Raw genomic sequence first — 10,507 nt, 5'->3', positions numbered from 1 at the left:
GAGAACACAGGCTTATAGCAAAAAAGCAAACATTGCCATGGAAACTAGGCCTGAATGATGTCTTGTTTGAACTGTGCGCAATACTCACCTTGCAGGACGTGCAATACTTTTATTATTAAACATCTGTGCTTTTAATGAACGTTTTAGACTTTCTCTCTGCCGACAAAAAATTATAATGGCTGTATATATATATATATATATATATATATATATATATATATATATATATATATATATATATATATATATATATATATATATACGTATACGTATTTAATTTTTCTAATCAGATAGCAGTTATTGCAAAAAGCTTGAAATGTGCACAATTAAATGATAAAGGATTACACATTATGCATATTTAACAACTGCTTTATATTCAACTAGAATATGTTAGTACTATTTATTCAAATTGATTCTTCAATTCTCAATTTAATGGAACACCTTTCCTATGTTCTTCACACTTTTTAAAATGCACCATTTTTTACCGTCTGTAACTATTTTGAATCCCAGATTCATCGACATGTTTATGTCATCTTGCTTGGTCTATTCTATTTATTTATTTGATACATTTCTATATTCTGTATATATAATATATATAAATAAACCCTTCAAGCCAGTGTGCTGATTACAGTTGCCGATAAATTGAGCCTGAGAGATGGGTTAGGCCTGGCGAGATGCCAGACAATTGCATTGCAGTTGGCAGCTCTTGACGGGACAAGACATAACAACAAAGACAATGAAATGACACACTGAAAGCAGGCAGCAAAGTAAATACAAACAAGGTGATAACGAAGACCACATGAGGGGAAAATGATCAAGTCAAACACAGCAAAGTGCTTGACACCACAGGTGAAATAGAGCAAGTACTCAATTGCTAAAACGAATACTCACTCGGGTCGTCCAAAATGTGTTTTGCTTTGAAATGCTATTTTGATTTTGCGGCGCTTTGATGAGATGCCAGCACACCAATATATGCAAATTACCTAGATGCCAATTTCAGTCCCTTTAGGGCAGGGGTCGGGAACCTTTTTGACAGAGAGAGGCATAAACAATTCCTATTTTCTAATGTTATTTTTTGAGAGCCATTCTCAGAATTGAAAAGTAAAAATACATGAAAATGTGTGATTTATTTTTTGGTCATTTCACCATTTTTGAAGTAGAAAAAGTCTCCAAATTCTCTTGACAACATTGTTATGCTGCTAATAAATCAGTATGAATGATATCATGCATGCAGAAGAGTAATAAAAAACAAAATTATGATTAAAGTGGTGGTAGAGGTAGTGTCAACGCCACAGTGACGCTCTATTAGTGTGTTCGGGACTCAGCTTTCTCACCAGTGATTTACCTATTTTACCTCACAGGTTAGTGGAGAGCCATATGCACCCATGGAAAGAGCCACATATGGCCCCCGAGCCATAGGTTCCCTACCCCTGCTTTAGGGAATTTTTTTAATGGATATTTTTGAGGGAATCATCAATCACGAACTCCTTATTTTATTTCCGCCATATTATGTGAGGTGATTTGTCAAGCACAGAGCAAACCGTGCTGCTTTTGCTTGCAATCAAATTGGTTTCAAAAACAACGGCATCAAATAAAACATTGCAAGTTGAAACAGAATAATAAAAATAATAACACTTCAAGCAAAGTAATGAGACTCAAGCAAACAAAGTCATCTGAAAAGTAAAACTCAAAACTTCCAATGTTTACAACTCTCTTTTTTTGACGTTCTCGCTTCCCAAAATTTTGTTCTTGATGCCAAACTTTCTCGCTTTTGCCATCTGTCTTTTTCCTAACAAAACTAATTACTCCCTAGCTTCCTCCTTTTTCAGCCACTCCCAGTTTTGTCATTTTTAGATTATATATATTATTCGAAACAATATTTTTTTGATTTTGAAACAAACATCATCATAACCCCAAATGAGACCCAAGGAAACGTTAATTTTACCTTCTTAAAATGAACCTTACCGTGATCAGTAATCCGTTTGATGGGAAATTAAAAATGCAATGAAGAACTCTGACACAGATTATAATTTCTTCGGATTATATTCGATTCCAGAGTGACTGACAAAAGCCAATACAAGATTCCCATCTGATATGACCTTTTTCCCTCAGCCAAGCTAAGATGTATAAGATCCAAAGGTGGGGTATCCCAAATGCCTTACAGCAGGGGTGTCAAACCCAGTTTGGTTGGCGGGCCACATTCATGGTGATCAGATCTCATGTGGGCCGGACCATTTTAGATAGAATATTTAGATTTTTTTTTTAAATAAATGGATTATAAGAACTGGATTAAAAGCCCTGAATATTCAGTTTTTTTATAGATCTAAAACAATGTTTATTTTAGCTTTTTTTTTTTAAATATATTTTTAAATTTCACAAAATGATTTTTGAACTAAAAACAGAAAAAATTGATTAAAAAATTACAATTATTGATTTAAAAGGGGGAAAATCAGGAAATTTAATATACATCTATACTCTTCATTTTAATTTGATTCTAAAACAGAAAGTCGGCACTCATGAAACGTCACAAAATGATGCGGGGGGCCAGATTTGGCCCCAGGGCCGCCACTTTGACACGTGCCTTACAGTGTGGTAAACAAACTAAACACAAAATCATCTTGGGCGGTCTTGTCATGCCCCTTCCAGGCAGTCTTTTAATGTCCATATCAGGCTGTCAATTCCTGTCTGGTCTAGGTGACTCTATCCTCGCCTTGGTTTCGATACTGCAGGCAACTCATGTTTGCAAAAACATCCCTGCATTTTCCCCATCCTGATATGTTTACCTCTGTGAAGGGCCAAGGACTCCAACTGAGTGTCTGAAATCTTTTTGTTCTATGTCCCATTTAGTAATCCAAGGCCACATCTTTGCCTTCGAAAGCTATTCTTAATGCTTTCGCCAGAAATATATGCACTTTCTAAAAAATTTGTTAGTATTTGACTCAACTAATGAGCAGGAAATATATGGTTCCTTCAACCTGTCTTTTAATACCAATACCTAAATTATAGCTGTATTGAAAATAATCAGTTTTTAATATCGTAATTGTTGGGGTTTACTTTTCAGATGAGTTTGTTTGCATGAGTTTTGTTATATTGCACAGTGTTATTTTTCTGGTCGCAGCTTGCAAAGGTTTTTCTGATGCCAAGAGTTCGGTTTGAATCGATTTTGATAGTATGATAGGATTTTTTTACATAAATCTGATTCCAAACTTTTGGGGAAGGGAGAAAAAAAAGTCACAACAGCGCCTCTGAGTGGTTAATAATAAGCAAGAGTGAGACAGAGAGAGAGAGAGCGAATGAGATAGAAAAAGAGCCTGGGATGCACAGCAGTCTATGTGTGCACACCACCCAGCCTCATCCTAAGCACTTGGATGAATTGAGCATTTTTTTTCCATATAATTTTTAATTTACTCAATCTAATTTGCTAAATTTTGGGAGATAAGTAATGGAGTTCCTTGATGAGTCCAACTTCACTCGAGGATACATTAATGCAACATCAGGTGGGTGAAGAACCACCGATTTTTATGTAATTGCAAGTTTATTTTGCCATTTTTTTCCATCTGAAAAAGGAAAAACATGCTTTCATTTCCTACAGCTGTATCACAACATCCCCACGATAGAAGAGAAACGTGTCCATCTATATCACACCATTTTGAAAAGTGCTCAAAGCTGTGCTTTTTGTTTAGGTTGGTAAGTTTTTTTAGCATTTGTGCTCCTTTTCTGTCCCTTTTTTTTAAAAAATATTATTTCTGATCATTTTATCCTAGTCTCGGGAATAGTCTGCCTTTTGCCGAAGTCGGCTCCAGCAACGCCCGTAACCTTTACGAGGATGCGCGGTGCGGAAAATGAATGAATGTTCACATTATGAAAAGTATTAGAATTGCTACTCCCCTGCAATTTTCCATGCTGACTTCAAAATTCTCCATTTAACTGCCTTTCATACTCATCTCATCACTACCATTGTCACTCCACACTTAACCAGTAGGATAAAATTGCAGACCTGTCACTGCATTGCCAAAAAACAAAAGTTGTGAGACAATGGGTTCTATTATGTTCTCTCTTTCCCTTTCTTTCTCTTACACACATATGCATGTCAAAATTGTAGTATTAAATAAAATACAAAATGGCAGAATAATTGCACAAATTGGAGCAGTTCAGAATCAATTGGCCCTCCCCTGCTGATTCAGATGGTCTTTGCACATAATTCGACAGTCAAGGAACCACATTGTCTAAAATGTGATTAGTAGTCAAAAACAAAGAGAAGAGTGTATCTTAGACATACATTGTAAAATAAAAGCATAGTGTTCCGGGAAACTAATGCAATTTCAGAGAACCATTATTTTCATTTTGGTTGAAAATGTACTTAAAGATTTGATGAATATCATTCCCCCATAGTCCAGTTTCTTAGAAAGTGCTCTCATTGTGAGCTTCCTTAAAAGTCCCTTTTAACACTAAATTGAATTCCAATGAAAGTGTATTCTCAATTTTCCCCTCTGTCATCTCTCCCTCCCTGAATCACTGGTCTTCATTTTGTATTTGCGCGAGAACCATGCAGAGCAAATTCTACAGCAGTCATTTCCCACTGTGTCGACCTTCTTGGTTTAATAAAATCTTATAAATTCAAGTACCCGAATTTTGAATTCTCTCATGTAGAGATTCGTCCATTTCAAGATGTCTTGACGGAAATATAACCTACTGAGAATTTTGCCTTCTCATTACATTTGTGGTAAAACCAACGCCATGTTAAATCCCCAAAAATCAATCTGCTGGCCACATTACAAATCAGATGCAAAGGAATAGCTCAAAAACTATCATCAAAATTTACAATTGATTTTTTTTTTAACTTATCCAAATGATGTACAGTACATCACAATATGACTTCACCTGGACTACTTTGCTACTCATTAACAGGGTATTAATAGTTTAGTATTTTCCATTATGTTTTTCAAATTCAGCAGCTTTTTCCATTATATCAAAAAGCAATTGATGTTGGATTGTAAAACTCAGACAAACAAAAAAAATGCCATTTTAAATAATGTATTCCCTTAACGGCAGATGAACCACTAAACAGACAAAATATAGGTATTGCTTGTTAAGTAAAATAAATAAGCAGCAAAACTGCTTTGTGCTGTTAAATTATATATGGACTTAAATGCTCAGTGAACAGATTCATGAGAAAAATAAATATATTCTTCATATGACTGATTAATTTACTTAGCCTTTTTTCTGGTATTGATTGTAAAGTGTTAAAACTAACTGAACTCTTTATTTGAGTGCTTGAGTCGTTCTTTGGGCTGTGAAAATGCAAAGTTCCCAATTTGACTTTCAGATTGGTGATATTTGTCTATCAAAAGTATCTGCATCAGAATTTAGCGATGGAAAAACATATACTACTATAATGAAGTACAATTACCCATGACTACTTTGGCATACTCAATGGCTGTGTGCCCAACTTGTTTTAATGTATTGGCTGCAACTGATGAAAATAGACATCAATGGCAGTCAATGAGCTGATATATGGAATGACCTGATAAGTAGTTTGAATTTAAATCAAAACTGTCTTTGTCCTGTGGACTACAGCTGTGGATAGTACCTCTCACTGCAGCACCATCCTGCTGTTCATCTTTGGTGTCATCTTCCTGGTTGGCATACTTGGCAACGGCATGGTCATCTACACCATAATGAAGAAAACGAAATGTCGTGCAAAGCAGACCGTCCCGGACGTCTTCATCCTCAACTTGTCTATTGTCGACATGCTCTTCCTGCTCGGGATGCCCTTCTTGATCCATCAGTTGCTGGGAAATGGCACCTGGCGCTTCGGCGCCGCCATGTGCACGGTCATCACGGCGCTGGATTCCAACAGTCAGATCGTGAGCACGTACATCTTGACGGCCATGACGCTTGACCGCTACGTGGCTACGGTGCATCCCATTCGCTTTAACTACATCCGTACGCCGTTTGTGGCCTCCTTTGTCATTGCGGTGGTCTGGACTCTCTCCCTGATCACCATCCTCCCCGTGTGGATGTACACCGACCTCATGCCTCTCCCTGGCGGTCTAGTGGCTTGCGCCTTGCTCTTGCCTGACCCCATCACCAACATGTACTGGTTCACACTCTACCAGTTCTTCCTGGCCTTTGCCATTCCGCTTGCCATCATATGCAGGGTGTTCTTCAAGATACTGCAGCACATGTCTACCAGTGTGGCGCCGCTCCCCCAGCGGAGCCTGAGGGTCCGCGTCAGGAAGGTGACAAGAATGGCGGTGGCCATCTGTTTGGCTTTTTTCATCTGCTGGGCCCCGTACTACATCCTGCAGCTGGTCCACCTGGGCATCCAGAACCCCAGCATTGCCTTTACCTACGCCTACAACATTGCTATCAGCCTGGGCTACGCTAACAGCTGCATCAACCCCCTTCTTTACATCATCCTGAGCGAGACCTTCAAGAGACATTTTCTCAGAGCCGTGCAACCAATCAACAGGAAGTTCAACGTCAACTCCAGCACTACAGGGGAGGGTAATGTGAGCATGAGGATTGTGCCTGACGGGGCTCACCTGGCACCGGTGGCAAGGGAGATACCTTCAACTGTTGCCTCGCAGTGAAGCAATCGTGCTGCCCCTTCTTCGCTTTTCTAACTGACCCAAACTAACCTATCCGTATACCCTCGATGAATATTTAACTAATATCAATCTGGGTGAGATCCATTTGAAACATTTTTCATGGGATTAAACTTCAAACACATATACGGCTGCTTATTGGGCGATTTCTCTACTCTATATGTGGCAATATAAGGAAAATTGTTGAATTAAAATAGAGGTACATTCAAAGATGTAATTCTCTTGCTTGCTGAATACTGCTGAAAATATGCTCAAAAATAATATGTTCTGCTTCACCGCCCAGCTGCTACACAACGTTGTATATTAGCCAATGGACACATGCCAAGTTTCTCTGTTCAGCAATGTTGGGTGAGGCTTTAAAGCAACTATTCTGAAACAGGATTTGGCATTCACGCTTGCCTAGCACCCAAATGCATCGGGGTGTTTCAGCTTTGGCAGATTTCGACACACATGACGTCTTGGATTGGTTGATGAAAAGATCAATTAGCTGCTCTATGGGTTAGGACTGTAACACCTTTTTCCAATGGAAACTGTCAATTTGCTAAAGATGTATGTTAAATACGAATGGGGAAAAAAATCCAACTCAGCTTCATAATTTAGTGTGCTTTGACATTTTCCTATTGAATGTTGGTGAAAGCAAATTTGATAAAAAAAATGACCTTGCTCAGTGTCTTTGGAATGTGTGACAGTCATCAAGTTCAAAATGAAAGTAGTATACGTAAATTAGTGATTGTGAGTGTGATAAGCGGTACAGAAGCACCATTTTTGACAAAATAAAAAAAAAAAAAACAATTCAGTATAGAGCTTGAGTATCTTGTCTTTATAGTGCTGTATTTGTATGTATCTATGTCCTATTTGATGTTTTACGAGGTACTCCCTACTTCCTTGTTTATTTTTGTTCTCCAAAATTTGAGAACTACAGTCATTAATTTATTTCCAGTTAATTTGAGAGTATTAATTCCAAAATGAAAGTGTTAAGGAATTAAAGCTTATTTTATATGACGCTTATTTCATGGGCTCAAAAGCAATTAGACAATCATTTGAGAAATTTGAAAATAAAATGTTCTATGGACTCTTCCCATTAAATTGCCATCAATTTGCCGCTTATAAGCTCTGGGGTTGGTTCCAGCTATGGCATTTGGATTTGGAAGCTGCACACAACATGTGGTCAAAGGAACTATCAATTGAGACAGCAAAACATCCTGTGGCTGAAATAAAGAATAAAATCTCCATCATAGTGAAAGCAGAAATAAAGAAGGTCTAAATCAACAGTTTGGTACATTCGGTGAAATATAGACCACCCAAAAAATAATTGGTAAGCTCGGGAATTCAAAATTGCGTGGCCGCTCCTGCGAGGGGCACATGGCTTGTAAAAGGTCGACAAAGAGGCAGAATATTCTGCAAAGGCTGAGACAGTCACTAAAAGATGACCCACAAAAATAAACAACTGGAGGCAGCTTTAGGAAAAGGCCTGGAAAAGCATCAAATAGGAGGAAAACAAGTGTTTGGTGACGTCCATGGGTTCCAGACTTCAGACCGTCATTGCCTGCTAGGGATTCTGAACAAAGTATTGAAAAGTTTCATTTTACTTCTGGTTATATTGAGCATATAGTCTAATTTCTTTAGAGCCCCTGAAATACTGAGTTTTGTATAATATAGCAGTGATTTCTCAACCCTTTCTCCAACTTAGTCGTAAATATTTTAAAATTACAACTGAGCCTCGGGACTCGAAGCCCCAAATTATGAATGTGTATCGGGAATGTGCTTAATAAAGTTGTGTCCCTGTCCAAATTGTTTCTAAGCATAACTGTACGTGGTACTGTATATATATTTTTTAATTGTTTGCCGTAATGTCATGTGACAGTAGTTTCAAAATAAAAGTGTGCATTATATGGCCCTTCCTTTGCCTTTTGCAATTGGATTTTGTGGTTAACAATGCTATTTACTTGACACCATCTTTTTTCATGAGGAGGAACAAATAACCTTGAAGATTGTTTTCTGCCAGATGAACGGTTGCTGTTGTGATTGTTGCTATCGATTTGAGCCTTTTTCGAAAGGTATGAAAATACTAGTCCTTTTTGTGTTTGGCTGTTCCACAGACAAAGCTGGGCTACGCCAAATTACTTGTGTATATCTAGAACAATGTTTAGCTCAAACTGTGCACAAACCAACAAGAAATTGAGTGGATGAGCTGGTGAAACAGATGAAACATGAAAGACTGGCTTTTTAATGATGTATTGTGTAGTGCAAGGGTCGGTCGGGAAGCTTTTGGACTTAGAGAGCCATAAACAATTCATATTTTAAATGTAATTCCTTGTGAGCCATACCCGAAATATAAAAGTAAAAATAAATGCCTGCATTTTTTGGGTCATTTCAACATTTTTAAAGTACAAGTATCTACATGTTTTAATACAATTTTTATGCTGTTGCTAATTAACGAGTATATGCGGCACGCACAAGGGAGTCTAGTGAAAAGAAAAATGATGACCAAACCACCGCTAGAGTTAATGTCGGTGCCATTTAAACTGTGATGTGCCAATGCGAAGCTCCCATTGGTCAATGGAGCACATTTGATGTAATGTAGAGAACAGAGATTTGCCAACACAAGGCTTCCATTGGTCGATATAGTGCAGCTCGAGGTAGTGTCATGAACACAGTGATGGCCCACCGCAAGTATCTTATTGGTGCGTTTGGGACTCTCTCGCCAGCGGGTTCTACATTTGAGCTTATAAGTTAGCGGAGAGCCATATACAACCATCAAAAGAGACATGTCTGGCTCGCGAGCCATAGGTTCCCGACCCTTGATGTTGTGTATTGAGTAGAAGTAAAATAGAATGAGCCAGAGTCTAACCATGCTGATTTCTGGTACAAAGTTAAGTGCACCATGGACTGGTAGAAAGTATTTCGCCTTCAAATAGAAAGTTTACAGGATTTATCTAAAATCAAATTTTCGAGGGAGGAATTGACACACACCGTGTTTAGTGATGAAGAAGACTAACAGAAGAAGTCAGTCGAGTGGCATAAAAAGTTGAAATGGAGAGCTGAAGTCTGAAGAGGGAGAAAGAAAAAGAGAGGATTAGAAATAAAATCAACAATTATTTTCTCTAGTGTTAAGTTTGCATTTATATATATAACTTTTTAGGATTTAAGTCATATGTTTAGACCGCCTAGAGAGAGGTATTAAATTGTTATATATGGACCGATCAGAATTAAATTCTGTAGAGATATTATCGGTATATACATTTGCATCGATCTTGAGATTCTGGCTTTTTTTTTGGTCTCAGGGCAGTTGGCCCGGTACCTGCGCGGTTAGCATGTCGGGTTTACAGTTCTGGGGTCGAGGGTTTGATCCCAGGTTGGTCCTCACTGTGTCCAGGCTTGCATGGGTAGTCTCAGAGTGCACCGGTTTCCTTTCACATAACCCCCAGCTCTCATTCCCAATTACCCGATACAAACATGAGATTAAAATAAAATGGAAATAAAAGCAATTGTAGGAGCTGACTCAAGCATCCTCATTATGAACTAACTATTGCAACTCCCACATACGCTGTGCAATAATCAAATCATTAAGTTGGCTGACACTTCTGGGGTGTGAGCCGACAGCAAAGTGCCAAGGAAACAACCAAACAGCCGGGGAAATATTCCTTTTTAATTTCATAAAAAGGACCTACACATACTTTACATGCAACATTACACAAGTTTATATATATATATATATATATATATATATATATATATATATATATATATATATATATATACACATATATAGTATATATATATACATATATATATGTATATATATATATATACACATATATAGTATATATATATACATATATATATGTATATATATATATATATATATATATATATATATATATATATATATATAT

The 10,507-nt window shown here is 37.5% G+C and overlaps 1 protein-coding gene across 1 annotated transcript; it reads left to right on the top strand.

Moving 5' to 3' along the window:
• Nucleotides 1-3,442: 3,442 nt before the first annotated feature.
• Nucleotides 3,443-8,503, top strand: mchr1a (melanin-concentrating hormone receptor 1a). The gene is made up of 2 exons (XM_077605420.1): nt 3,443-3,497; nt 5,578-8,503. The coding sequence occupies exons 1-2, from the start codon at nt 3,443-3,445 to the stop codon at nt 6,594-6,596; spliced, it is 1,074 nt and encodes a 357-aa protein (XP_077461546.1). The 3' UTR covers nt 6,597-8,503.
• The last annotated feature ends 2,004 nt before the right edge of the window (nt 8,504-10,507 follow it).

The sequence above is a fragment of the Stigmatopora argus genome, chromosome 7, assembly GCF_051989625.1.
Source record: "Stigmatopora argus isolate UIUO_Sarg chromosome 7, RoL_Sarg_1.0, whole genome shotgun sequence".
NCBI lineage: Eukaryota > Metazoa > Chordata > Actinopteri > Syngnathiformes > Syngnathidae > Stigmatopora > Stigmatopora argus.
This window is presented reverse-complemented; position numbering and strand designations above follow the sequence as displayed.

What these genes read in the sequence shown, in the direction of transcription:
- mchr1a (XM_077605420.1), top strand. Translation starts at nt 3,443, where the DNA reads ATGGAGTTCCTTGATGAGTCCAACTTCACTCGAGGATACATTAATGCA. An exon ending in ATACATTAATGCAACATCAG is followed by an intron (nt 3,498 to 5,577) that starts GTGGGTGAAGAA and finishes TGTGGACTACAG; the next exon opens with CTGTGGATAGTACCTCTCAC.